Raw genomic sequence first — 27,201 nt, 5'->3', positions numbered from 1 at the left:
TGGAAAGCTTGAGGATAGCAATGGTAGGTGATCCCAGTCTCGGTAGGTACTCGGTAGAAGAAGACACCTGGTACCAGGTAGCAGGTAAGGTATCGCAGTCGATGAGGTGTCGGGACGGGCCTGGACAGGCAGGCGGGGTCGGGTGGGGTGGGGATCCAAACGTGGGGGGTGGTTTCGGTGGGAGCCCGCATCCTCGGGGTTCCGTCCAGGCACCCGGCATGGCCAGCTCAGTATAGCTGCAAAATCAACCCCTCCGCCGTCCATGGTGCATCTTCTGGACTTGCCCGATGAACTTCTCATCCAAATCTGCGGTGCTTTCCCACAGGCCGACATCTCAGACATCAAGAGCTGCCGTCTGAGTTGCCAGCGACTCTGCGCCGCAAGCTCCCATCTCTTGGTGCCCCTCGTGGCCGTCGACTGCCGCAAAGCCTCGCTCGAACGCTTCACCAAGATCCTACACCACCCCACCATCTCCCGCGGCGTTCGCATTGTTCGTGTTCCCATACATTCCTATCGCCATGAGCTGAGCGACCTCTGTGCCAGCTTTGTTAAGTTTGTGGTCGAACCAGCTCTCCACGCCCGTGCCGCCCACGACCATCATCGCAGAGCCGCCCTTTGTTTCTTCCGCCGATATCTGGACGGACACGGCGATGGCAACCCCCTGGAGCACGACGACAGTCTGTGGCTGCGGGCCCTGCGTCTCGTCCATGGGGAGTACCAAAGGCTCTACAGGGAACAAGAAGCGCTGCGAAGCGAGGGAACCTTTGTCGACACGGTTGCCTCGGCCGTGGCCACCATGCCCCGCGGAACTGTCTTGATATACGATGACAAGCCGTGCAGCACCCTGGACGCAGCCAGCCTCCAAGTCTTGGTCCGAGAACATTGTCGCCTGCTAGGCCTTGATCCATCTGCCTGGCGCCCCATCTGGTACGAGATGTTGTCTCCTACAACCTGGACCGACTTGGTCAGAGACGACTTTGGCTGGGAGGCCTTTGCTCCGGATCCCGCCTTCCAAGAGCCGCAGATGGATTTTATACTCGAACTTCCAGGCGCCATTGCAAGGGCTGGAGGCCAGGTCCATGACATGAGGTTTGATCTGTCTTGCGAGACACCTCTGCGTCACCTCGGGTCAGGTGTAGCAACTCGGTCCCATCTTGCCTCTGCGACGCAACAACTACAGGCCTTTACCCTCATCTCTCACCAGCCACAAACGGAGACGCTATCTCACGACTATGCAAGCTCGGTGCTGGCCAGAACACCCAATCTTGGTTTTCTTCGACTCGACATTGCCTCTCCCGGTTCGCATCCTGACATCCTAGTTTCCCGGCTATGGCCTCGTCTCCAGAACATACACCTCGCCGGAGTCCAGCTTACGCTGCCGGACTTGGTGACCTTCCTAGATGGATTACCGGCTTATGTCAAGAACATGCGTCTGAGCTCGGTTCACCTGATGCAAGGCTCGTGGGCAGACGCCTTGGAAGCCTTGCGGCAGAAATCCTACGGCTCATTTACCGTCGAAGATCCAAGGGGGTCTGAGGCGGAACACGTGGGTGTCGCCTTCGAAACAGGTGGGAATGGTCCAGGGGACCGGTTTGTGAAACGTGTGAGGGTGCCAGGTGGTCTCAGTCCAGCAGAGGCATTCGTCCGCAGGGTCACAGACACCAATCCGTGCCAGAGCTGAGGGATGCTTCGGCAGTTCATGCTAGAGCAGCTACTGCCAGACTAAAACAGGCCAGCTCGGGGCTCAGATATGGATCGCGATCCATCGAGTTCTCCTCGCCCAACGCCTCATTGTACAGAATAGACGACTGTCGACTTGGTCGTCGATCACGCCTGTGGAGGTTGTGGGGATCCTGATGCCTCTTGGATTCTTGGGGTTCCTCCCCCGCAATCTTGGCGCCAGTCAAGGACCCCCGACTTTGGCAAGCGTCCTGGCCAAGATGTGCTTGTTCCATTAATCAGTTAGCATGGAGGAAACTGGTGCCACGATGAGGGAGGGTGTCGACTTACCCAAAGGCTGTGGCAAACTACCGATGCTGCTAGATCCGGACGCTGTTTAAGGTCACAGGACCAGGCTCTCCGACTTCTCCAACCGCCAGTCCCCCGTCTGGATGCGACAAGCAACGGCGTTTCTCCGCACGAACCACACCTTTACCCCAATATATCCCCATGGGGACGGGGCTATCATGCTCCCCGGATGCTGCCCTTGTGTGTGGTTGACAGGGGGGGAATGAGCCAGCAATGAGAAATCTATGGTCCCCAGTGGGGTCTCTTGATGAATGTGTGGTTATAATTCATGGCGCCTCCCGCCCTAGCTACCGTACTCTGCCTCTTTTCCCCTCTGTTGTTGACTGCGATAGCAAGCGCGAGGTAAAAGCGACCGAACCTCACCATGGGTGCTCCAGAACCAGTCACCGCCCACAGCGGCGGGCGACGTCTAGTACACAGGTAGGTATACGACATACATCTCATCCAGAACCCGCCGTGCTTCTTCAACTGACCCCTTCCCCCCGTTTCAGCCACGCCAAAGAATGCGACATCCCCGGCACCGTCGACCTCTCCGTCCGCGAAGGGGACGACACAGCCTACGGGCAAGCGCTGTACCCGGTCCCGGCCGAGGACCCCAATGATCCCCTCCAGGTGCGTCTTTGCCTTGCCTCCCTTTTGGTCTTGTTGCTCACCCGAGCCGCTGACCATGCGCCGTCATCAACAGTGGTCGCCCATCCGCAAAACCCTCATCCTTGTCGTCTGCTCTCTCTACTCATTTCTGAGCAACTCGGCCCTGCTGGGTCCGTCGGTGTACATTGGCATTTTCGCCGCCGAGTTCAACACATCCTTCACCGACGCCAGCAATCTCATCAGCTATGCCAACCTGGCGTTCGGGTTTGGCAGCTTGCTCCTCGTGCCGAGCTACCACAAGTTCGGCAGGAGGCCGGTGATGCTGGGCAGTCTGATTCTCTACTGCGGAGGCCTGCTTGCTTGTTCTCAAGTCCAGACCTACTCGGGCTTAATGGCTGCCAGAGTGGTGCACTGCTTTGGCGCGAGTGTCTGCGAGGCGTTGCCGGTGCAGCTGGTGAATGACATCTTCTTCCTGCACGAGAGAGGGAAGAGGTTGGGTTATTACACCGGTGGGTGCCTCCATGCCGACGAGTTGATCTGGTCAGAGTGCTGACGTCAAACCCTAGTTTGCCTTTGCTTCGGAGCCACTGGGCCCCTTTTTGCCGGATACATGCTCAACGGCGGACACTCGTGGAGGTTATTCTTCTGGGTCGAGTTTGCATTCGGCGCGGCCCTCTTTATCCTGGCCTTTTTCGTGGTAGAGGAGACTCTGTACCACAGAAAGCCTCCGGTCGGCTCCTCGTCCCCGGAAAGGCAGAGCTTGGAGGGCGGGGAAGAAAAGCCCACTGCGGTAGAAAGCACCACGCCAGAGACCGGAGCAGCCATTCCACCCAGAAAGACGTTTGTCCAAAGCCTCAAGTTCTGGGGTGTCTACGAGAAAGACGCCGACTTCTTGCTGATGATCGCTCGGTCCTTCACCTACTTTCTAGTCCCGCACGTTCTGTGGGTCATCACCACATATGGTACGCAACATTCTAACAGCTCTGGTCGTCAACCGCTGACATAGCTTTCTTTGCTCGGCGGCAGGCATCTACATTGGCCTGGGCGCCCTCACCTTCAACTACATCTTCCCCCTCAAGATCACGGCACCGCCCTACAACTGGTCCCAGCTCGACTCGGGCCTCATCGCCGTGGCGTCGTTCCTGGGCTACCTCCTGGCCATCCCGTTCACGCCGTCGTCGGACCGGCTCGCGGCCCGCCTCACGCGCAAAAACAAGGGCATCCGCGAGGCCGAGATGCGTCTGGGCGTCATGCTCCCCGTCATGCTCCTGGCCCCTGCCGGGCTCATCGTCTTTGGCTTCGCGGCCGAGAGGGACCTCCACTGGGTGGCCTACTTTGCCGGCGTCGTCATGTGCAACTTTTGCAGCTACTTCTACTTCACCTTCACGCTGGCCTACGCCATTGACAGCTACACGAGCAACATTAGCGAGATGCTCATCGCCATGAACTTGGGCAAGCAGGCCATCAGCTTCGGCATGGGGCTGGACCTGCTGGACTGGGTGACGCAGCACGGGTACGCCGTCATGATTGCCGGGGTGTTTGGGGCCATTCTGTTGGCGAACAACCTGGCGCTGCTGGTGTTTATGCTGTACGGCAAAAGGATCCGGGCGTTCATGAGCACGACCTGGCTGGCGAGGGTGCACAGGGAGAGTGTGAGGGAGGTTGCGACCCATTGAGGGGGATGTTTGAAGCCATGAGCAAGAGCCAAACGCCAGACAGTATCCCCAAGGCAGAATATTCTCCTGAATTTCCTTTCCACATCCAGCCGCCCATCCATCTAGATAAAGTCGAGTATCATAACCCCTGAACCCCTTTACCCTTTTTCCAAACTCCTTCATCAAAAAGAACAAGAAAATAAGAAAAAAGAGACAACCAGCTCCGAAATTTCTTGTCATCTATCATTGCTGCCGCTGTCCAGACGTCGACGCAACCCACACCCAACACCCCTTCTCATAATACTCAAATAAAGTACCTCGCCCTACGCCCCGTCATGTACCGCTCCCCTCGCCCCCGGACCCCTCAGCGGATCCTCCACCTGCGACCCCCACTCACCATCTAACATGAACGCGTCAGTCAAGATCGCCTTTATTTTGTCGCGAAAAAAAGAAAAAGAAAAAAAAGAAAAAGAAAAAAAGAAAAAGAAAAAAAGAAAAAGAAAAAAAAGAAAAAGAAAAAGAAGAAAATCAACTCACATGTGTACTCCCTCTGGTAGTAGTCGACGTACTCGTCGTTGCCGCCGTCGTCGTCGTCGGCTTCGTCGTCTTCGTTCCTCCCCTCCCAAACCGAAACCCTCTTTGCGCGCCCTCCTTGCGGCCCCGGAGCCTTCCCCCTCCGCCTCCTGTGGACGTGACGCTTCTGTTGCGCTCTTGCGCTCTCGGTTATCATATTGATCAGCCAGCCGAACGGCTCCCACAGGAGCTCGAAGGGGAGGGTGAGGAGGCGGGCGAGGTGGCGGGAGAGGCTGGTGATGTTTTCGACGAGGAAGAGGACGAGCCACAGGGCGTAGGGGACGAGGAGGAGGACGAGGAGGAGGAGGATGAGGGGGGTGAGGAGGGGGCTGGTGAGGAAGAGGATGGAGGAGGTGAGGGTGAGGATTATTTTGAGGGGGAGGAGGAGGATGGAGAGGAATAGGGAGACGAGGGGTCGGGATTCGATGTGGATGAAGTCGAGGCAGATCATATCTATTTTTTTTCCTTTCTTTTTTTTTCCTTTTTTTTTTTTGGTATGAATGCTGGTTCGGTTATGTGTTGGATGGTGTTGTTTGATGTTTTGAGACAGCACTTGGAATTTTACATGCGAGGTTGGTAAGGTAGGATAGGTTAGGTAGGGAAATAGGGAGGAGTGTGCTGCATATTTGGAAGGAGACGAGATTGGGATGGATGGCTTTGTCGCTTCTTTGTGCGGGCTGCAACATCTACAGCCCAGCCTTTTTGAGAAGAAGCCTCCTCGAAGGTCAACTCCCGCAATCCTTTGTTATCGGCTCCCTCCTCTCCCGCCGGGACCTGTCGCACTGGTGTGCCCGCTTTCCATCAGCGCCATGATCTCGTCCTCGGCATCTGGCTCCCGCTCGGCGGTGGGATCACCGTAGTGTTACGCTGCCTTTCTCCCGTCTTCCGTCTCCAACCAGGTCTTGACCGGCTCCCCAATCCATTCCACACACGCCCTGAATCCCTCGTCCCCGACCCCCTTCAAATGGGGGACACTCCCCAGCACCCGTCCGTACCCGTCCTTCATCATGGGGTCTGCCCCAGACTCGAGGAGGAGCTTCACTATTCGGGCATCACCAAGCGGCACGGCAAAGTGCAAAGGCGCCATTCTCATCCCGTGAGGGGGCTGGCTCCGTTGGGGCCGCAGCCTGTGTCTCGGAGGAGCAGTCTGGCAATCTCGAGACGGTCGTCATTGTCCTTTGGTCAGAGGGTGAGGGGGATGAGCAGGTCGGCGGACTGGCTTGGGTCGAGGGTGTAACCGCCAGTGGACTTGTTCGCCGAGGCCATCTTTTGCAGGGAGAAGGCTTGGAACCACTGCTGGCACTGGGAGAGGGTGGGAAACGGGCCGTCGAGGGTGCCCTCTCTGCCTTTGTGGAAGCGGATGACGGCGTCGATGGCGCTCGCTTTAGAGAGAAAGGCTTCGAGGTGGGCAGGGGAGATGTTGGTGGTGTGGCGGCGACATGTGTGCTTGAGCTTGGTGGTGATGAAGTCTTGGGTTGTGAGGTTGAGGGACTCGAGGTAGAAGGTCTCGCGGGTGACGTCCTTGTTTGGGAAGAGACTTTTGAGGGTTCACTCGATGATGAGGCGGTCTGACATTTTGTAGAGGCGCGGTATGAGAAATCTGGAGGGAAAGATGGTGTAGGCAAGGTAGGCTTGATCAGACTTGAATGGTTGACTATCTGTGTGTATAAGCACGCTTCACAGGCAACCATCCTGCCCGGACACCTGTTGAAGCTGTCGCGGTTGAATAAGCTCATTTGAGGGCTCTTACACACAGTCATGGTCTCAATGCTCTTGCACGTGTTGGCATTCCAGTACTGCCACCTTAAGCTCAATCTCAACTGTCTTCCAAACCCAGCCTGTCAAGCTCTTGTTGTAACATCACACCAGAACTCTGGACTATCTCAGAGCCAAGCAGGCTGAACAGCAACAAAGTTCCCCACCAAGGCCACTTCTTACCAAATGTTGACCACCGCTGTAGACTATTGCTTACCTTCCCTCCAAATGGGCGCGTTCCTGCATGATGCTAGAGCCAAACGAGCAATAATACTGCATAATCACCTCGCAGTAGAGCGGGGGAAGCCATTTGACACCTACCATCTCAAGGATGCATACCTGCCTTTACATCACTACAACAATCACCCTTCCTCCCCTCCTCCCTTTTTTTCCTTCCCCACCACCACCATCCATCCCCCCTTTCCCTCTGCTCCTCCCAAAAATCAAACCCGCCACCGTCCAAAATGGCCCCCCGATCCCAATACGACCCCATAGCAACCCAGTACACCTCGTACACCACCGTCCCCGACATGCGGCTCGAAGCCTCCCTCGTCCGTACCGCCCTCGGCCCCTGCCAGCCCACCGACATTATCCTCGACCTCGGAGGCGGCAGCGGCCTCCACGCCCGCACCGCAGTCGACCTCGGCGCCGGCCGCGTCGACGTCGTGGACATCTCCCCCGAAATGCTCCTCGCCGGCCGGCAAATTGAGGAGTCCCTCGGCCGGACCGACCGCCGCATCCGCTACATCCATTCCGACGTCACCAAGCCCCTCCCCCCTCACCTCGCAGAACAGAAATACGACGTCGTCATGGCGAATTGGGTGCTGGATCACGCCGAGAGTATGGACGACCTGATTGGGATGTGGAGAAACATCGCGTCTGCGCTGAAGCCGGGGGGGAGGTTTGTGAACGTGAGGGTGAGGTGCTTGCGGGCGGGGTATTTGACTCGAGGAAAATACGGGGTGGTGTTTAGCGACTTTGAAGAGATCGTCACCGGCGGGCCGGGGTGGAGGTATAATGTTAGTTTTCGGCTGGACGGGGTGCCGGTTGTGTTTGAGGCTACGTCTATGGAGGCGACGTTGGGGTTGGATCACAGCATACCTGAGAGCATGGGGATGGGGGGGTGGGGGATTGTGCCGTTGGAGGAGGATGAGGTGGTCAAGGGGGATAGGGAGTATTGGGCTGATCATGTCGGGGAGCCGTCGTTTGTGGTTGTGGTGGGAAGGAAGCTGGGGGGGTAGAGTTGGGTTCCACTGTGTCACGGATTTCACTCCCTAGAGCACACCCGGTTCGATAAAGGCAAGAACAGCTAACCGTTCCGTATATCCCTCCTGATCAATCTCGCCATGAAAATGCCTCTGATCTCTATGAAAATCGAAAACACCATCGAGGTCCAAGCACTTCACCCCGTGACCAAACCGTAGCTGTAAGCCCAACCTCCCACTGCTCCCTCCATCAAATCACACGGTGAGATGGCCGAGCGGTCTAAGGCGCCACGTTAAGGTCTTCCTTAATCAACATCTACGAGTTAGATTCCGTGGTCCGAAAGGGCGTGGGTTCGAATCCCACTCTCATCATACATTTTTGCGCCGATCACACCCTATGCGGCATTTTTTTTTTCGGTCGGCTAATTCCGAGGAGGCCTCAAATTCCGGTAGCGTACTTTGAGCAAAGACCTCCTCCACCAACATCATGATGAGCAGTCTTCTAGGTGGCCATCACAACATGCACGAGAAAACAGTTGCCAGCATAATATGTATTGCCAATCTACAGGTGCTACATACTGGTACCGGAGACATGTTGACTGCAGAGCAGCTCTGTACCATGTCTTGAAATTCTCTTTTCCTCCTTGCTGCAACGTGAAATGCAAATGGGAGTAACCACCAGGACCAACCATCTCCTCCTCCTCCTCGGCCTCCAGACCCGCACATCCCTTGGTCTTTTCCCCTAACCCCTCATAATCGCACAAAACACGATCATCAGCGCGAGACACGACCATCACCCGGGGCTTCCCGCCCCTTTTTAGTCAATCCCGTCCGGTATCCGGAAGGCGGCTCTCCGAGGACTCATACCCGCTGCTCAAATATTCACCAAACACTCTCTCCTCAATGTCCAGATCCTTCCACTGCTTACCCGTGGTCTTCTTGGCCGTGCGGCGGAAGTACACGCGCTTACCAAACTTCCACAGCTCGACACCAGCAAAGAAAAGACCAGCCGCAATGAAGACGATGCCCCACTCCCACGTAATTCCGACGTGCTTGAAGACCTTGGTGTTGAGCACGGGAATGTACACGACAGGGAAGAGCGTGACGAAGCCACCGACGATGGCCCAGAAGAGGAACTGGTTTCTCCAGACGTCGTGGAACCACTGGGTAAAGTACTTGGTGCTGCCGGGCTGCATGCGGAAGAAGGACCGGCGCATGTCGACCAACTCCCAAGCCAGGAACAGGGCGAACCAGGTGAGGCAGGCAAAGGTGGTGGCGCGAGCCTTGAAGACAGTTTCGCAGGCCTCGGAATACTCCTCGTTGCAACGCTCGCCCAAGCTGCCGTCGCCCCAAGCGTACACTCTGAGCACGAAGGAAGCCAAGCACAAAGCGGCAATCCAGAGACCGTACACAACCATATCCACGCAAAACTCGAGGGTGAAGATGCCCGTCTTGAGGCTCTGTGGAGGACGGCGCATGATATCGGGAACGGCGCGCTCAAAACCAAGACCCATGTCGGGAAGACCAGAGGTGACCATGATGATCCAGACGATTTCGACAGGTGCGAGAGGGAAAACGGAGAGGCCAGAACGATCCTTGAAGGCGAGACCGATGAGGAGGGTACCGGCCTGGGCGATGTTCTCAGCAAGCACGTGAAGCACAAACTTTTGGATATTGTCAAAGATACGGCGGCCCTCCTCAATGGCAGCGACGATGGAGGCAAAGTTGTCATCAGTGAGCACAATGTCGGAAGCATCCTTGGCAACATCGGAACCGGACTCGCCCATGGCGATACCAACGTCGGCGCGCTTGAGGGAGGGAGAATCATTCACACCATCACCAGTCTAATACTCTGTTAGCGAAAACTGGAAGGCAAAAACAGCAGAAAAAGAAACGACATACCATTGCGCAGAACTTGCCGCGGCGGTGCAAGGCATCAATCATGCGAACCTTGGTGCTGGGGGCGCAACGAGCAATGACCAGGGGCAGCACGGGGAGCTTATCAACCGCCTCGTCGCTCAAAGCATCAAACTCGGAGGCCGTCATCACCATGCAGGCGGCCACGTCGGCGCTAACCCGCTCCATTCTCCTGGGCAGGATACCGACTTCAATAGCGATCGCCTTGGCCGTCTCCGGGTGGTCACCAGTAAGCATGTGCACGGAAATGCCGGCCTCGTGGCACTCGCGCACAGCAGGGGCAGATTCCGCACGAGGGGGATCATAGAGACCAATCAAGCCACGGAAAGTGAGGTCCTGCTCGACCTGTTCACGGGGGGTGTCCTCGGTGAACTGGGCACCGGCAGGCAGCTTCCTTCCGGCAAGAGCCAGCACACGCAGACCCTGGGAGGCAAATGTTTCCATGTTGCGCAGGATCTGCTGGCGGAACTCGTCGGTCATTTCTACCTCGGAGCTCTCGCCATCGGCCGCATCGCTGTCGCAGTACCGGGTGCAAACACCAATCACTCTCTCGACGGCACCCTTGGTGAAGGCCCAGTGCTCGTTCGTGGTGGTGTGCTCCATAATCACACTCATGCGCTTGACATCGCTGTCAAAGGGGAACTCGGCCACCTCCTTCCACTCGGGCTTGTCACCGTTCATGACGTCGAGCCTGTTTCTGTTGAAGCGGCTGGCAAACACCTGGATGGCAATCTCGGTAGGGTCGCCGCGAGCGTGCCAGTCGCCATCCTTCTCAAAGACGGTGGCGAGGTTGGCCAGCGAGGCGATGGTGAGGAATTCGTGAAGGCGAGCCTTGCTGTCGGAGAGGAGCTGCTGGATCTTGGTGATGGGGCCCTTGGGGTTAGTCGATTCGTCATCCTTTTCAGACTGCGAGCCGAAGTTGATCTCGTGGGGCTGCTTCTGAACAAAGCGAATGTCGCCTTGGGTGGGGTTAAAAGGCTGGCTGGAGGTAAGCTCGACAGTGTAGGTGCCCATTCCGGGGATCCAGGCGCCACGCGCCACCATCTTGCCTTGAGTGAGGGTACCGGTCTTGTCACTGCAGATATCGGTGACGGCACCCAAAGCCTCGAGAGCCTTGAGGTTACGAACAATGACGTTGCGCGCAACCATGCGCTTGGTGCCAGCAGCCATGGTGATGGTGAGGACGACAACCAACGAGGCGGGAATCATGGAAAGACCAGTGGCCACAGCGTAGATGATGACTTCTTTCGGGGTGCGCATCTCGTTGGCACCAAGCACAATGATGGCGCAGACGACGGCAATGCCAAACAGAAGCATGGCAAGCTTGCTGAGCTTTCGCTGCAGCGGAGTACCCACGTTGACACCGAGGAAGCGACCAACGGCATCACCGAGGGTCAGCGTGTAGGCTTCGAGATAACGATGGGGACCGGCCTTGCCATTCGGCTTGCGCTTGACGGGGCGGACACGCGAGTCCTTCTTGTTCAGGGCGGAGGCAATGGCACCAATCTCGGTGAAGGTGCCTGTCGCGAACACAATGCCCTTGGCACGGCCCTTAGTGACGGTGGAACTGCTGTAGGCAACATTGAGGCGATCGCCGGGGCCGGTGTTGTCGTCAAAAACGTCGTCGACACGCTTGCGAACGGGGAGGGATTCGCCAGTGAGAAGGGCTTCGTCGGTCTCAAAGTTCTTGGCTTCGATCAAACTGTTGGGCCAAGTCAGCATTCATGTGATTTGCACGTGCTTTCTTGCGGCAGCGGGGTTCTCGCACCGAATATCGGCGGGGATGGTGTCACCCATCTTGACTTCAACCAAATCGCCGGGAACGAGCTCGCCAGAAGGCACAACGGTGGCCTCACTGCCACGGATAACAGAGGCGGTAGGCGAGGACAGCGAACGGAGGGAGTCCATGGTCTTCTCAGCAGAGTACTCCTGGAAAAAACCGACGACGACATTGAGCAAAATGACAAAGGCAACGACAGCACCCTCAATATGGGAGCCAATTCCAAAACTGACAGCCATGGCCAGGATAAGCACCTAATTTCTCATCAGCATGTATTACCCAGTTTACCTCGTTTGTTTCGTTGGGAGCCTACCATGGTCATGGCATTGGCAACCTGAGCAATGACAATCTTGAGAGGCTGAACGCCCTCACCCTCACCAAGCTCATTGCGTCCAAACTCCTTGATGCGGCTCTGGGCCTCGGCGGCGGTCAAACCGGAGAGGGTATCGGCATTGAGTTCGTGGGCAACCTGTTGGTGAGACAGAGCATGGGCCGGGCGACTCAATGGCTTGTTGGACTGGCCCGAGATGTGCCCGCCACCCGAAGCTTTTTCGGGGTCCGCAGGTTGCGACATGTTGGAAAGTGCGTTGGGTCTAACCAGACCTCGGAGGGGGGGGGGTCTGCGTAGGTGTCGACGGGGGTGGGGCGAGCTCGATACCGTCAGGTGTGTCTGTCTGTGTTTGGAGTTGAGAATCTAGAAGTAGGGACGAAGGGACGAAGGAGGGTCTTCAGACGGGCGGGAGACCATGACGTGTTATACGACTTTTGCTTCTTCACCGAATGCCATCTCCGGCTTCCTAGCGCAATCCACGAACCGAACGGAGGCAAACCTGGAGAGCAAGATAGCCACTAAGGTTCCTGGAAGAGACATCCTTGCCTGTGGGTTCTGTCCACGGATGGAAGGTCCAACCTCGATGTGCAGCCCTTGGCGGGCTCGGCAGTGCTTGGCGCTAGTGGGGACTGCCGGGGATGAAGGGACTTGGGTTTCGTCACTGGCGAGGTTCAAGAGTCAAGACCACCCTGCTGCTGTTGGTCAATTTCTGCCCTGATATTGGCCAATAGTCCCCCAGTGGGGGATGGTTTGCTCATGCGTCATGTTCGGAATCTTTGGGGATCAACTGGATCGGAGGGGGGCGATCAAATGTCGTCATGTCACCTTGTCAGCGCGGGGGAAGTCGGTGGGAGGTTGGTGGTGGCCTAGCTGTCTAGGCGTTTGAGATGCCGAGAGCCATCCGTCCGCAAACAACAAAGACAGTTCGTTGGTCGCGTGCCGGGCGGTGGGAGTTCAAGAGGACAAAGACGGAACACGGAAGAGGCAGGAAGTGTGGGAGCCAAGCCAAGGCTCGCGTGAGAAGGCTCAGGCTCGGCGCTGGCTGACAGCCAAAGAGCTTCACACGTGCAGGTTGGTGTTTCTGGAGCCAATATTTTTTTTTCTGAAGGGTTCACCGCTGTAGCCAGCTTTTGTTGGGTTTTTTTGGCGGGGATAAGAGCTGGGCTGCCAAGCCCCGATAAGGATTCCGGGCCTCCCCGCTAGTATCAGACACCACCAGACACACTCCCTTAAACCGACCTCAGCCGGGTATGCCAGGCGACAAGACGGCAAAGATCTGGGGTCGCACTGGTCGGTGTCTGCACGTGGATGGAGGCTCAGCAACTCCCGACAGCAAGCCGTGCAAACCCCTTTTTTGGCCTGCAGAAAGGGGCAGGTGTTGATCTGTGTTCCTGGATTATTCTCCATTCTGGAGACATGCTGGAGACATTCTGGAGTCGATGCAGCACTGCGCCTTCCTGGGAAGGAAACTCATGCCGTGGAGACCCCGCTACTAACGCTTGCAAAAAGTCTTGTTTAAAGAATGCATGCGATGCCACACTGCAGTCCGCGCGCGTGCTTCCCTGCCACATTGGGATGCCATCTCTGGTCTCTGCCTGCGCCTATCAGATATCTATCCGTCGCGTCTGCCTGTGACCTGTCAACTGAATAGACATTAAAAGAGGACTGCCTAGATAGATCAGATCATGTCGGGTTCAGAAGCAGCGTCAGATGAATATCATGATAATTAGCGCAGCTTCTGACCACCAGATAAAGAATGAAAAAAATAAAATAAAATAAATCTTCATCACGAGAAGCAAATGCAGCCAGAGACACCGTCACATGGCAGATGGATTGGCAGACAGGGCTCTTTCCACCGCTCCAATCACAACACACCATGGCATGCGTGCCAACCCGCCGAGCCCGCGTTAAGTGCTTGTTTCCGAGACCAGTCATCTACCTCACCCACTGGCTTCAAATTCTCGATTGCTGACACGAACTGTTTGAAGGTCGAAACAGGATCTGGGTGTAACGGAGACACGGAGATAATTTAGATCGCCCGCCGTGCCACCCGGCATTTTCGATGACCAGTTTTCTTGCTCTGAGGCGGCAGACACCACAGCTCCCCGCGTGAGATGGGCTTTCTTCACAGCTAACTTGAGATAAGAGGTGAAAGAGTACAAAAATAAAATACAAGTACCTAAAAGAATCATGCTGAGACTGGGGACTACATGCTTATATTGATTTGCGGCCATCGGGAATCGAACCCGACTCTAATGCTTGGAAGGCATTAATGCTAACCACTACACCATGGCCGCTGATGATTTGTTGAAGTCCCTCCATTGGTGTTGGGCATCGTGAGCTCCACTGAATGGGTCTTTGGGTGAATCATCCCAACGAGCGAAACCTATGGGATGCGTAAAGGATCTTACTCGCCTCGTAGACTTGTGTTTCAAATGATCAGGGTGTGTGGATACAAAGTTTCATGACATCCCGCACTTTGTCGTCAACAAGCACATTGTTCAGCACCGAAGACCAGGGTTAGGAGCATCTTCTACATCCATGTGCAACCAATCACCAGGCCCGATTAGCTCAGCTGGTTAGAGCGTCGTACTAATACTAGCAATAGCATCAAGTCATGCGAAGGTCAACAGTTCAATCCTGTTATTGGGCACTATTTTTTGTCATTTTTATTTTTGCATTTTATTTTCTCTGGATGACACTATACATGATACATCCATCACCTACGCTTCTACCAATTCCTATCTTCTTTGCCTCTGATAAATTAGTTTTTCTCACTCTCTCTTCTTCTTCGCCCCTCCAGCATTCCGCAACCTCCACACTGCCCTCGCCACGACAAACCACTGTTTTGATCTCGTCAGCATAAATTCAATCAATAAGAGAAGAAAAAGAACTCACAATAAGAACCAACCCAACCCCAGCAGCAACACCAACAAACCTATCCACCCCCTCCAACACCCTCCCCTCCAAGTTCAGGCCCCTCCCCCTCGTCGCCTTGACCTTGGCCTCGTGCGGCCACTTGGGGTTGTCCAACGTCCCATAATCGGCCGGGTCATCGCTCCCAAACTCAAAGTCGATCCCGTACCCGCCAGGGAGATACGCCCCCGGGGCGCTGTAGTCGTAAAAGTTTTGGTGGAGCTCCAGCAGGAAATACAGCCACTCTACCACCGTGGCCAGCTGGACGAGCGCCTTCCAACCTGGAGTCACGGGGTCGGAGGGTTGGGAGGCATCGACGAGGGAGAGGACGATGCCTGATAGGAGGAGCTGGATGCCTGGGGAGAGGAGGGCTGTCAGGGAGGTGACGTTTGTGGAGTTTAGCAGGGCGTAGGTGAGTGTCCCGAGAAGGATGAGCGTTCCATGCAGGAGGAGGTAAGGGGGGTGAGGGGGGGAGAAATCTTCGTTGAGGGTTTTACGCAGGGAGGAAGAAACCATGGAGGGGTTTCCGGGGGGGAAGTCAGGGGATGTTGGCGGGGTGGTGAAGGAGTAGACGTCTTGTTGGTCGTCTTGGAGGTAGTAAAAGTTCTCTGAAAATGATTCGACTTCTTCTTCTTCCGGCTCGTCTTCTTCAATGGGGGGAAGGCCGGTGGGTAGGAGCTCGTCCGGGACGGTGGCGAATCGGAAGGGGTCGTCGTTGTCAGTGTTGGAGTCGTCGTCCTTGGGTTTGGGGAGGTCGGGTTTCTTTTCCTCCCCTTGCGTCTGAGGCTTCGGTTTCGGCTTCTCCCCGGGTTTGACATTGGGATTCTTATGCGCGTCTTCTTCCACCACCTCGGGCTTCTTGTCCTCTGCGGCCTCGGGCTTCTTCTGCTGGCCCTCTTCAAATTTCACCCGCGTCCCCTTGGAGTTGTTTCCCGTTTGGGACCCCACTGACGAGCGACGGTGAATTGGGCTTGTCGTGGCAGTCGGGCTTGTAGTGGCCGGGTTGGAAGGGACTGGGATCCCGGAGGGCTTGTCTTTTGCTGAACTCATGGTGAACAAGGATCCAGTTGTTGCAAGTAGGTGAGGATCCGATGAATTGTGTACAGCTGATCAATTTGATCACGCCAAGGGGGACAGACAGCACTGGTTTAAAAAGGTAGGGACAGGAATCTGAGGCCGGATGCGGCATGGAAGCATGGTGTTGATGTCATGAACAAAGGGGTGTCAACATTTGCGGATGTCAATGACGTGAATGAATTCTCGCAAGTGAAAAGGAGAATTTCATTGTTCGATTTGATCCAGTCTGCAATCTGTGACTTGGATGATTGTTCTAATACAATTGATGCAGGGCAGAATGAAGTTGTTTGGGTGGCCCATGGGAGGGAAGGAACTTCATTGCAAGCCCTGGTTGTGTCCGAAACAAGGAGAGGAAGCACACCATGCTATTGTTGGTTTTTGTTGATACGGGAAAGCTGTTACAGGATCACAAGTTCATATACATACAGGAAAACACAGAGCTATTGAAAAAAAAAAGAAATACTTATTACCTTCTTATTAAAAATTGACTAATTGTAAAAGTCGTGATCAGAACATTACCTTACGCCCCAGTGGAGAGAGATTCATCAGATGCTTACTAGACACTAAAAAGCAGTGAGGTTCCTTACCTGGATATCTACCACGCCCTTGCCAGTACGGGTCCGCCTGCGGGCAGCAAGGTGGACATGATTCTGCAAAGTGCAGTGAAACCACTTATACCTCTTGGATCTCATGCTGATATCAATGTAGATTGTCTTGAGTTTAGGGCACGCATCGCCATCCCAAAGCCACTGAATCTGACGGCAGACGACAGCATCGTCTATCTCCGGCTTCCAGTAGATGGCTACAGAGGTGATGTTGGCCAGATAGCCGGTGGCAGGCAAGTCTGGAACAAGAAGAGGGTACCGGCGCCGCCAGTGACCAACACTGTCCACGGTTTCAAAAGTAAGTTGAGTGAATGGTTCAGGAACTTCTGGCTCTTCGGGCTCAGAAGTATCCATGTCTTCAGCGTCGGTGGGTGGCTCGGAAGTATCTATAGCGTGGATGGGTGATATGACCAGCATATCTTGAGATGCATCAAACAGAGGGAATGGGCCACGATTTTCAGATTCAAGATCCTTCTTGTGGAGGCGCACTGCAGTCTTGTTAGCTTCGTAGCAAGAGCTGGCAATGGCTGAAACACGAGACCAGGATTGAGTGAAGCTGAGAGGGGAGGGGTTCAGACTTAGCAACGACTGACCAAATGCTGCCAAGTTCGGAATTGGACCGTAGATGGGTCTGAGTTGGCCGAGGGAATGATGCCCCGAGTTCATGGTGAGGAAGTGAGTGTTGGGCTCGGAGAGAGCCAACTCCCAGATCACCCATTGAATCTCAGTAGGAAGCCGCGTGAATTGGGGGAACGAGGCCATCTTGTTGATAAAAGTGCTGGTTCTGTTAGTATAGGTGGTGGGGGTGGTGGGGGTGGTGATGGTGATGTTGCTGTTCTTGTTAGTGAAGGTGATGATGATAATGATGATGATGGTCTGGAATGGAAGTGAGGGAGACTTATGGTTAAATATCGCATAAGAAGCAGCACATATTGTGTTGTGATTAAACCAGTTGTCTTGGTTACAGAACTCGACAAGGCCTGTTTCATTCTCCATTGTGTTGAACTAGTCCGCGACAATGGCATTGTCTTGCATAGATTTATAGTGTCCAGAGAACAATTCTGAGAGCTAGGTATGTTACTGATGGCCGATGCTCCCGAGGAGTTGCAATTTTGGAGAACGCATCAGCGAAATCGGACATTTTTCACTTATCAACAGGATCCACTGGAATACGCCATGGTCTAACCAGTTTCCGACAAGTGCTGCTTCTAGCTCCGTGAATGATCCGGGAATAACGCACATTGCAAGGTACTCCGGGCCGAGCACCATCATGACAAAGCAGCCGACACTACGGGAAAACTTTGCAACGCACTTGTATGCTTCAACCTCTTGTAACTTGGACCCAGCGACTATGAAAACACTCCCAGATTTGTCAGGACATTGCGTCAACTCGGCCCTCGGTGTTGATCGCGTAAATTGACCCAATGTACCTACGGAAGGTTCCTTGTTGTCGGCCATGCCTATCTATCGGATCACGGTCGGGTCTGGGGCAAACGGTTTGACTCTATTCCCGGCCGGGGTGCGCCGTTATGGAACCAACGACTTCCTGCCGAGACGGCCCCACAGAGACCAAGGATTGAAAGTCGGTGACTGATGAAGTCGATGACTGATAAAAAAGCTAAGAAAAAATTAGGACCGACCAAATCCCGACGCCCTTTGCAGGACATATATGCCCAAGCAGCTTTCCGTTGACTGTTCCTACATTGCAGCTTGTGTTACCTTTCGATCAAAACAATAAATAGGGGTTCAAGGGGTATCTTAACAGCAACACCAACCTTGGCAACCGGAAGATAACGAAAGAAACCGGAAAACGGCATCCTATCCTCACAAAAGCCCAACAGCGACGTCGTTAACACCACAGCCATGGCGACAGACCTCGAAACGGGGCCACCACCCCCCGTCGCCGGACCAGAAAGAGACATTGACACAGATTCCTCCTCACCAACCTCAAAATCACCACCAGTAAAGCCAACAAGAGAAAAGACGGATGGCGCCTCGACGACAGACACAGACTCGGACTCGGACGAAGACGTCGCCCCCCAACCGCTAGAAACAGGAGGCGTCATATCACGAACCATCAGCCGCCTGACCCGTCAAAGCACAAACTACGACCCCGGCCCTCCCCCCGACGGCGGCGTCAAAGCTTGGACTGCCGTGTTCTGTGCCCACCTCGTCATCACCAACACCTGGGGCATCATCAACTCCTTTGGCGTCTTCCAACCCTATTACACCACCACCCTCTCCCGCCCTCCATCCGACATATCCTGGGTTGGGTCAGTGCAAATCTTCCTGCTCTTCTTCATCGGCGCCATCACCGGCCGCCTCACAGACGCGGGTTTCTTCCGGCACATCTTCGCCCTGGGAACGGTGCTGCTCCTGCTGGGGACGTTTACCGTTTCCGCTGCGAGCACGTACACCCAGGTCTTTCTCAGCCAGGGGATATGCATGGGCCTGGGGATGGGGTGTCTGTTCTGCCCGAGCATCTCGACAGTGAGCACGTACTTTGACAAGAGGCGGGCGATTGCGCTGGCGGTTGCGGCCTGTGGCAGTGCGACGGGTGGGTTGATCTTCCCCAGCATGGTGCGCGAGCTGCTGCCCAAGGTTGGGTTTGGGTGGACGATGAGGAGCATTGGGTTCATCCAGCTTTTGACCTTGGGGGTGGGCTGTGTGTTTTTGAAGCCGAGGATCAAGCCGAGGAAGTCGGGGCCGTTGATTGATTTGGCGGCTTGGAAGGAGGGGGAGTATGTCATGTATGCGTTAGGGGCTTTTACTGTGAGTTTTGATTGAAAACGCCCCTTGGGAATAGCACAAGACAATGGAAGAGAGCTGACATCAGACAAGTGCTTTATTGGGTTGTACTTTCCGTTCTATTACGTGGCGTCGTTTAGCAGGGACATCATTGGGCTGGACTTCACCGAGAGCTTGAATCTGTTGCTGGTGATGAACGGCGTGGGAGTGATCGGGAGACTAGGCCCGAACGCCGTTGCCGACCGAGTTGGACCTCTCAAGGTCTTTGTTCCTGTGGCGGGACTCTGCGGCGTGTGTGTCATCTGCTGGATGGCTGTGAAAGATGTGGCGGGCCTCTATGTGTGGTCTTGCTTCTACGGGATGGTCGCCGGTGGTATTCAGAGTCTGTTCCCGGCCGGACTGAGCAGTCTCAACACCGACGTGCGGAAAGCCGGTGTGAGGATCGGGATGGTGTTTACGACGGTCAGTTTTGCAACCCTGGCAGGCCCGCCAATTGCCGGTGCCATCATCACAGCTTGTGATGGGGACTACTGGGGTGCGCAGGTTTTTGCCGGGACAACGTTGCTCATTGGAATGGTGCTTGTCGCGGCCTCCTTTGTCATCAAGAGCAGGAAGATGATGGCTGAAACTGGGGCAACATCCATGTGGAGCGTCAAGGCGTGAGTGAGAGGCAAAACACGGGCGGGCAGGCAATGCGCCTACCTTTGCTCACATGTATATACAAACCATGATCTACGTAACCGCATGTTGACGCCGCTGCCAGGGGCTTTTCCTTCCCCATATCTACCGAAAAGAGCAAGGCATCATGTGGCGAACTTTGCCCACTGTCAGTTCTATTCCGTCGCTTGATGCCGCGGCTGTCAAGGTCAAGTTGCTCGCCCAGTGCGACGTGAACACTACTATTCCACGAATCAGAAACAACCCCTGTAGCGCGCCTATGTCGATGCTGGGATCAGCTTCTGAACTTGTACAAATCCGGCAAGTCGTCCAAGAAAGTGCCATAAGCGAGTTTGGCACCCACGTACCTGGTTCACTCAAAGTTGAGATGGTTCCGTTCTTACCTGATCGAGTATGTGAGGTTGTATTGGTGCGACACTTGTGGAGGATAGAGTCGGACTCGGACCGACAAGTATCCTGCAAACTGGAGTCTGCGAGAGCCTCAAGTCTCCGGAAAGATCACGGTAAATCGGTAAATGGAAAGGTCGGCAGAGCTGAAAGGTGAGGCTTTGTTTGAAACATTAAAGCAGACCAAGCTTTGCCTTGAATCACTTCTCTGCCGTCCGAATCTCTTGTCACCAGCGGAGACACGGGTTGCGACAGCACGGACAAAAGAAGGAATCAGGACCACAGTCTACATGTTCACCGTTCGCTCATAGATTTGGTTGATGCAATGAAGTAGTCCATCGCGCAAAGGCTCCTCTACCCGGAACTCTGCGCAAGCCAAGCCGAGGCCAAGCCCACAGAAGATTCGGTCGGTGGATTTCCGGGACTAACACCATGTCGCCAAGGTCCTCCGATAGGCGCGGCTACCACAACAGCACGCGCCGGCGTACTTGTTCCATTAGGAAGTATTCGGAGTGTACTCCGTTCAACGACAACCGAAGCATATAATGGACAAGGCGTCCCTTGAGGCTTCGTTATCCTGTGTCTACTGCCTTGTCCGTCTTTCAGTACAGCCTTGTTGGAGCAGCAATCATGCAGACTCTCGCCTTTGTTCTCGCTATCGCCCCGGCGACTGTCCTTGCCCAGTCCCCTCTCTGGGGCCAGTGTATGTGACAGCCTTTGTGACAACCTTCCTCAAACAATTTCTGCTCGACCAACTAACTTGTCTTGTTTCCAACAGGCGGCGGTCAGGGCTGGACGGGTCCCACTACCTGCGTTTCTGGCTCAGTCTGCCAGAAGACCAAGTACGTAACACCTCTCACAACCAGAGAGTTGCTCCCTTCCCCGAAGGCCATCACTAACAAGTTTCTCTCACAGCGACTGGTACTCCCAGTGTGTGCCCGGATCCGGAGGAGGCAACCCTGCTCCCACCACACCCACCACTCCTACTCCTACCAACGGCGGCGGCGGCGGTGGCGGTGGAAATAGCTTGCACGAAAAGTTCAAGGCCAAGGGGAAGCTCTTCTTCGGAACCGAGATCGACCACTACCACCTGAACAACAACCCGTTGACCACGATCGTCAAGAACACCTTTGGTCAAATCACCCACGAGAACAGCATGAAGTGGGATGCCATTGAACGTGAGTGTCCTTTTTTTTCTTCTGGAAGAGCTGGCTCAAGCTAACTTGTCCATCACAGCGAGCCGCAATCAGTTCAGCTTCTCCAACGCCGACGCTGTCGTCAACTTTGCTACCGCCAACGGGAAGCTCATTCGTGGCCACACTCTCCTCTGGCACTCTCAATTGCCACAGTGGGTGCAGAACATCAACGACCGCAACACGCTGACGCAGGTCATCGAAAACCATGTCACCACTATGGTCACCCGCTACAAGGGCAAGATCGCCCACTGGGACGTCGTCAACGAGATCTTTGCCGAAGACGGCTCCCTCCGCAACAGCGTCTTCAGCCGCGTTCTCGGCGAGGACTTTGTCGGCATCGCCTTCCGCGCTGCCCGTGCCGCCGATCCCGCCGCCAAGCTCTACATCAACGACTACAACCTCGACAATGCCAACTACGCCAAGGTCACCCGTGGCATGGTCGAAAAGGTCAACAAGTGGGTCGCCCAGGGCATTCCCATCGACGGCATCGGCTCCCAGGCTCACTTGGCTGCCCCCGGCGGATGGAACCCTGCCTCCGGTGTCCCCGCTGCCCTGAGGGCTCTCGCTGCGGCCAACGTCAAGGAGATTGCCGTCACCGAGCTCGACATTGCCGGTGCCTCGGCCAACGATTACCTCACCGTCATGAACGCCTGTCTCCAAATCCCCAAGTGCGTTGGCATTACCGTCTGGGGTGTTTCGGACAAGGACAGCTGGAGGTCCAGTGACAACCCGCTCCTCTTTGACCGCAACTACCAGCCAAAGGCGGCATACAATGCCTTGATGAACGCCTTGTAAGGGACATGTGGTACTCATTCGAGTTGTGGATTTCGGGGGCAACATACGATGGCGATGGGATTGAACAGTGTGTGTATATATGGAAAGCTTCGAGGCACCTCGTTTTAGAAGCGTAGGTACCTAGACTTCAATCTGATCGTTTCTACAGTTCGTCGTTGTGTCATGTGAAAGGTGTCTGATGTGCACATGTGCAGTTAAATTACCTAGGTCAACACCCAGTCACCGGTTTTCTGAGTCACCAATCGTTGGGAGGGCCCCTTTTGAACCCCGCCTTCCCCTGCATTCTATAACTGCATCATGTCTTTCCAACCTACATCACACTTTGACCCAGGTCTCAACCTCTTCAAAACGGAAACAATGGCAGCACAGGGAACCTGTCCTCCCAGACCCCAGGAAACGAAACATTCTCATTACCAGCGCCCTTCCATACATCAACAATGTGCCGCACCTTGGCAACATCATCGGGTCAGTCCTTTCAGCCGACACGTTTGCGCGGTACAGCAGAGCGCGCGGCTTCAACTCACTTTACATTGGTGGTGAGCTTGACTTCTCGGTCTGGTGCCCGTACCCGTTTGCTGACTCGCTCCATAATCAGGTACCGACGAATACGGAACCACCACCGAGGCCCGAGCCCTAGTTGAGAACTGCACCCTGCAAGAGCTTTGCGACAAATACTACGCGATTCACGCTGCAGTCTACAAGTGGTTCAGCATCAGCTTCGACATCTTTGGTCGCACCACAACACCGCTGCAAACGGAAATCACCCAAGATATCTTCCTGAAGCTCAAGGACAATGGTTTTCTCGAGGAACGCATGACAACCCAGCTCTACTGTGAGCAGCACCATTTGTTTCTCGCTGATCGCTTCGTCGAAGGCGAGTGTCCTGATTGTGGCTATGTCGATGCTCGTGGAGACCAGTGCGACCTATGCGGTAAACTTCTCGAGTCCCTGGAGCTTATTCGCCCGCGCTGCAAGGTGGACGGTTCTGTACCAGTTACCAAAGAGACCAAGCATATCTTCTTGGAGCTGGATAAGCTCCAGCCAGAGGTGGAGGCTTTCTTCCAGGAGTCAGCTGCTAAAGGCGCGTGGTCTAGCAATGGAACATCAATCACAGCAGCGTGGCTCAAGGAAGGACTACAGCCGCGAAGCATTACGAGGGACCTCAAATGGGGCACTCCGGTGCCCACGAGTTTGGAAGGCTATGAAGAGAAGGTTATCTACTCGTGGTTTGATGCTTGGCAAGTTGAAATCCTGTTCCACTGTTGACTCTGGAAAACTGTGCTCCTTGCTAACTGACGACAGCATCGGTTATGTATCGATCACAGCCAATTACACCGACCAATGGGAGAAGTGGTGGCGCAGCCCAGACGACGTGCAGCTCTACCAATTCATGGGCAAAGACAACGTTGTCTACCACAGCATCATCTTTCCCGCCACCAAAATCGGAACGCACGAACCCTGGACAAAGCTCCATCACCTCTCCACCACCGATTACCTCACCTACGAAGGCGGGAAATTCTCCAAGTCTCGAGGAATTGGCGTCTTTGGTGATTCTGCGAGAGAAACCGAGGTGCCCTCAGACATTTGGCGGTTTTATCTCCTCTACTGCAGGCCCGAGACTGGTGACAGCGAGTTCACCTGGGACGGCTTCATCAGCGCCAACAACAATCTCCTCCTCAAGAACCTAGGCAACTTTGTCAGCCGTGTCGTCAAGTTTATCAACTCGCGTCACTTCAACAATGTGGTGCCTGACTGGACACAATATGGCGAGCCTTCCTTCGATGCATTCAAAGCAGATATCAACCAGCTACTGGCACAATACATCCAAGAGCTTGACGGGGTTAAGCTCCGTGCCGGACTGTTGACAGCGCTCCAGATTTCTCAGCGTGGAAATGGCTTCCTCCAGGCGAGTAAACTTGACAACAGTCTGTACGAGACCCAACCTGCCAAATGCGCCGCCGTCATCGGTCTTGCAATCAATCTGGTTCACCTGTTGGCCTCTCTCATTTCCCCTTACATGCCCACCACAGCCGCGGCTATCAGCTGACAGCTTCGTGCCAACGCACTGCCTATTCTCGAGGAATGGACTGCCGATTCCATCAGACCGGGACATGAGATCAGTTTGTCACAGCATCTCTTCTCCCGAATCAAACCCGAGAAAGCAGAGGAGTGGCGACAGAAATATGGCAGCGAGGAGGCCAAGAAGCTGAAAGAGGAGGAGGCTGCATTGAAGGCGAATAAGGCTTCGAAAAAGAAGAAGGGGGGTGCTGCTAAAAAAGCGGGAGGTGCCTCTGCTGTCCAGCCTTCCATGACAGAGGATGATGTTGCAAGTACAGTTTCGACAGAGGCAGCTTTGGACGGCCCGAAACTGAATTGAAACTTTCTTTTTGGCGTTGGATAGAAAGTAGATTATCAAACACATTTTAGACGGAATCACATAGTGAGAATGGTTCATAGTCAAAAGTGAGGAGAAAGGTCACGGGCGTATCCTGTTGTTTTTGCTGAGGTTGGATTCCAGGCAGTTCACTTGAGCATGTAATTGGACTCGTGATGGTGTCTGACTAAAATAAAGTCATCCAAAAGGTCGTTCCAAGACAACCTAAGTATTGTGTCCGTGACGTGCCATTCAATCCTACCTTGCCCTATTTTCTGTCCCTCCACAGTATCTTGGGCAAAGCAAGACAAGCACTGTATCATCACAGTCTTTGATGAGTCTTGCTCTCCTCATTGTCAATACTGTTATACTGAATTGCCCCCTCGGGTGGCCGCAGCCCCCGCGCCTCCGAACGCTCTCCCAGGTACTTTTCCGGACTCAAACCTTCGGCGTCGGCTTTCAAGTTGGCAAACTCCTCGAGGGCCGCGCAGTACGGCAGCGGCTCCTCTCGGTCCCCAGCGTCAGGATCCCAGTCCTCAAACCATTCCCAAGGGTCATCCCCGTATGCCACCCGGCCGTCGCGAGATATAAAACTCCATCGTTCCGTTTTATGTCCACGAACCGTTCCTCCCTCAGGGACCGGGAAAGCAAATACCAAGCCACAGATTTTGTGGCCGGGGACGTGAAAGTATCGTCCCCATGCCCATCTTGGCGCAGTGCGCCGGCGGTGTTCGACGCTGTCATCCTCCGAGCTTCTCTCGCTCGCGCCGCAGTCGTCTTCGCTTCTCGTGTGTGTGGAGATGAAGACGCGGTTGTAGGGATTGACCGCATCGTGTACCCGCCGGTCATCATCGTTGACAGGTGCTTGACCTCGCAAATATCGGAGCAGAGCAGCTTCCGTGACAAACTCTGTCCTAAGCAAGCCATTGCCAAAACCTGACGATTCGGGGTTTATTAGGGCTTCGTCCCCGACCTCTGAGACACCATCACCGGTGTCATCGTAGACGTCCCCCAACAGAGATGTTTCGCCATACGCCACCTCTTCATTCCGAACTATCTGTATAGACTCTAACTGGAGCCCCTGGATTTGAGCCATGTCTCGTATCTGTTGCGAAGAGACAGGGATGTTATCGAGGCAGAGATGGCGCAGCGAGGTGGCGTTAGCCTTGATGAGTTGCGGCAAGAGGTCTGGTGAGGGAATCATGGAGGACAGGCTCAAGGACCGCAGAGCGAATTGACCGTTGCCGAGCCACTTGAGCATGGTGCCTCCAAGAGTCCAGGCTTGAGAATAGTGTTCGACCGACGTTGAGTCGACGTCCATGCTAAGCTTGAACTGACGTAGGCTTGGCGCTGCATTCAACAGTGCCGTTTCTAGTCCCGCCAACGCATCGCCGGGAAAACCCCTCCTCATCCACTCCATCATGATTATCTCGAGTGATTCCAGGCCTTTGAATGCCGAGTCCGGAAACGGGCGGGAAAAGGTACAGCTGGGGAACTCGTCATGCCAGCGCAGGTTTGCCACGGCCGATGTCGGTCTACCCATGACGGGGAGGAGGAAGAGAAAAAGTCCATCATTTGTTTCGGGGTTATCCTCAGTCTCATTTTGGAGGATTTGAAAGTGACAAGCGCTGATGGGATACTCCAGATCGGGCAAAGTCCTTTGCGAGGTCATGGGACGTGAGACAAAAGTCTGTAGGTTGGGCAAATTGTCGACAGCTGCTTCGAAAATGGGACGGAACGAGGCAATAGTATTCTCCCGCGTAGCGGCAATCGCATCATAGTCGACGCCATCCCGCGAGGGAACTGCGGGGGTGTTGAATAGCCAGAACAGGGATGTAGATGCAGTTTCCATGTGCTGATGTAGAGCGTCGAGGACGCCAAGTTCCTTGCCGTCCTCAAGGTATATCTTGGCGATAGTTTTGTTTTTGTTGCCGAAGTCACCGGGGGCGTAGCGAACCTCAAGCCACTCGACTTCCCTCACGTGCTGAACTAGGTGAGGACTGTTGCAAATAGCGAGAAACGCGTCGCGGTCGGCAATGAGTTTGGATATGTAGATGCGGAAGAAGAGCCGGCTGGCGGCGACCGGGGCGAGGGCACGGCAGCTGAGTCTCAGGGCTTGGACGTCGTATTGGTCAAGTCGGTCGCTCCATACGATGGATAGCAGCAACTCGGCCGGCAGCGACAAAATGTACATCTTTTCTGGCGGTACTGGTTCCCTTCTCACTTGTGTTGACCGCTGCTTTCGCGACTTTATGGTTGGATGATGCGTGACGGCATGGGGGTTTAGTGTGCATTTCAGCTGGGGAAAGACGTACCTCGAGCTTCGGACGAACCCCGGATGAACGCCTCTGGACAGGCCTCCAACCCCTGCATTCCATTGCCCAGACATAGTTGGCCGGGCAGGCATATTCGCCCAGGCATACTCTCACCCAGGCATATTTGCCCAGACAGACGGAAAAGCACTGTAGATAAAAGTTGTAGCGATCAGTCAAACCAACTAGTTCACATATTTATTGATTTGTACTACAGGCTCTAAATTCTCGTCCACAATAGGGCAAGTCCTGGAGCTATCTGCATAGATACCTAGCAA

General features: G+C 54.7%; 12 protein-coding genes across 12 annotated transcripts, besides 3 other annotated features; 6 read left to right on the top strand and 6 right to left on the bottom strand.

The window, feature by feature from the left end:
• Positions 1-262: 262 nt before the first annotated feature.
• On the top strand, positions 263-1,681 carry PODANS_5_7095 (uncharacterized protein; the record flags this gene model as incomplete). The annotated part of the gene is made up of 1 exon (XM_001905190.1): positions 263-1,681. The coding sequence occupies one exon, from the start codon at positions 263-265 to the stop codon at positions 1,679-1,681; it is 1,419 nt and encodes a 472-aa protein (XP_001905225.1).
• A 945-nt stretch (positions 1,682-2,626) lies between these two features.
• PODANS_5_7090 (uncharacterized protein) lies at positions 2,627-4,295 on the top strand (the record flags this gene model as incomplete). Its single annotated transcript, XM_001905189.1, has 3 exons — positions 2,627-3,128; positions 3,204-3,561; positions 3,626-4,295. 3 exons carry the CDS (start codon positions 2,627-2,629, stop codon positions 4,293-4,295), a joined length of 1,530 nt encoding a protein of 509 aa, XP_001905224.1.
• A 302-nt stretch (positions 4,296-4,597) lies between these two features.
• PODANS_5_7080 (uncharacterized protein) lies at positions 4,598-5,298 on the bottom strand (the record flags this gene model as incomplete). Its single annotated transcript, XM_001905188.1, has 2 exons — positions 4,598-4,674; positions 4,812-5,298. 2 exons carry the CDS (start codon positions 5,296-5,298, stop codon positions 4,598-4,600), a joined length of 564 nt encoding a protein of 187 aa, XP_001905223.1.
• Positions 5,299-6,029: 731 nt separating this feature from the next.
• Positions 6,030-6,607, bottom strand: PODANS_5_7075 (uncharacterized protein; the record flags this gene model as incomplete). The annotated part of the gene is made up of 2 exons (XM_001905187.1): positions 6,030-6,368; positions 6,602-6,607. 2 exons carry the CDS (start codon positions 6,605-6,607, stop codon positions 6,030-6,032), a joined length of 345 nt encoding a protein of 114 aa, XP_001905222.1.
• A 459-nt stretch (positions 6,608-7,066) lies between these two features.
• PODANS_5_7070 (uncharacterized protein) lies at positions 7,067-7,843 on the top strand (the record flags this gene model as incomplete). Its single annotated transcript, XM_001905186.1, has 1 exon — positions 7,067-7,843. The coding sequence occupies one exon, from the start codon at positions 7,067-7,069 to the stop codon at positions 7,841-7,843; it is 777 nt and encodes a 258-aa protein (XP_001905221.1).
• A 225-nt stretch (positions 7,844-8,068) lies between these two features.
• Positions 8,069-8,179, top strand: a tRNA (tRNA-Leu).
• Positions 8,180-8,628: 449 nt separating this feature from the next.
• PODANS_5_7060 (uncharacterized protein) lies at positions 8,629-12,078 on the bottom strand (the record flags this gene model as incomplete). The annotated part of the gene is made up of 4 exons (XM_001905185.1): positions 8,629-9,651; positions 9,710-11,426; positions 11,493-11,758; positions 11,818-12,078. The coding sequence occupies 4 exons, from the start codon at positions 12,076-12,078 to the stop codon at positions 8,629-8,631; spliced, it is 3,267 nt and encodes a 1,088-aa protein (XP_001905220.1).
• Positions 12,079-14,060: 1,982 nt separating this feature from the next.
• Positions 14,061-14,132, bottom strand: a tRNA (tRNA-Gly).
• Positions 14,133-14,395: 263 nt separating this feature from the next.
• Positions 14,396-14,488, top strand: a tRNA (tRNA-Ile).
• Positions 14,489-14,703: 215 nt separating this feature from the next.
• PODANS_5_7055 (uncharacterized protein) lies at positions 14,704-15,801 on the bottom strand (the record flags this gene model as incomplete). Its single annotated transcript, XM_001905184.1, has 1 exon — positions 14,704-15,801. The coding sequence occupies one exon, from the start codon at positions 15,799-15,801 to the stop codon at positions 14,704-14,706; it is 1,098 nt and encodes a 365-aa protein (XP_001905219.1).
• A 590-nt stretch (positions 15,802-16,391) lies between these two features.
• PODANS_5_7053 (uncharacterized protein) lies at positions 16,392-17,429 on the bottom strand (the record flags this gene model as incomplete). Its single annotated transcript, XM_001905183.1, has 1 exon — positions 16,392-17,429. The coding sequence occupies one exon, from the start codon at positions 17,427-17,429 to the stop codon at positions 16,392-16,394; it is 1,038 nt and encodes a 345-aa protein (XP_001905218.1).
• An 867-nt stretch (positions 17,430-18,296) lies between these two features.
• Positions 18,297-19,844, top strand: PODANS_5_7050 (uncharacterized protein; the record flags this gene model as incomplete). The annotated part of the gene is made up of 2 exons (XM_001905182.1): positions 18,297-19,205; positions 19,275-19,844. 2 exons carry the CDS (start codon positions 18,297-18,299, stop codon positions 19,842-19,844), a joined length of 1,479 nt encoding a protein of 492 aa, XP_001905217.1.
• Positions 19,845-20,876: 1,032 nt separating this feature from the next.
• On the top strand, positions 20,877-22,345 carry PODANS_5_7040 (uncharacterized protein; the record flags this gene model as incomplete). Its single annotated transcript, XM_001905181.1, has 5 exons — positions 20,877-20,949; positions 21,025-21,088; positions 21,162-21,424; positions 21,483-22,233; positions 22,306-22,345. The coding sequence occupies 5 exons, from the start codon at positions 20,877-20,879 to the stop codon at positions 22,343-22,345; spliced, it is 1,191 nt and encodes a 396-aa protein (XP_001905216.1).
• Positions 22,346-22,415: 70 nt separating this feature from the next.
• Positions 22,416-24,614, top strand: PODANS_5_7035 (uncharacterized protein; the record flags this gene model as incomplete). The annotated part of the gene is made up of 4 exons (XM_001905180.1): positions 22,416-22,773; positions 22,833-23,498; positions 23,563-24,203; positions 24,288-24,614. 4 exons carry the CDS (start codon positions 22,416-22,418, stop codon positions 24,612-24,614), a joined length of 1,992 nt encoding a protein of 663 aa, XP_001905215.1.
• Positions 24,615-24,933: 319 nt separating this feature from the next.
• PODANS_5_7030 (uncharacterized protein) lies at positions 24,934-27,018 on the bottom strand (the record flags this gene model as incomplete). The annotated part of the gene is made up of 1 exon (XM_001905179.1): positions 24,934-27,018. The coding sequence occupies one exon, from the start codon at positions 27,016-27,018 to the stop codon at positions 24,934-24,936; it is 2,085 nt and encodes a 694-aa protein (XP_001905214.1).
• Between the last annotated feature and the right edge of the window lie 183 nt (positions 27,019-27,201).

Source organism: Podospora anserina, chromosome 5 (assembly GCF_000226545.1).
Source record: "Podospora anserina S mat+ genomic DNA chromosome 5, supercontig 8".
In the NCBI taxonomy this organism is placed as follows: Eukaryota; Fungi; Ascomycota; class Sordariomycetes; order Sordariales; family Podosporaceae; genus Podospora; species Podospora anserina.
Note: the sequence above shows the minus strand (reverse complement) of the source record. Positions and strands in the feature narration are given on the sequence as shown.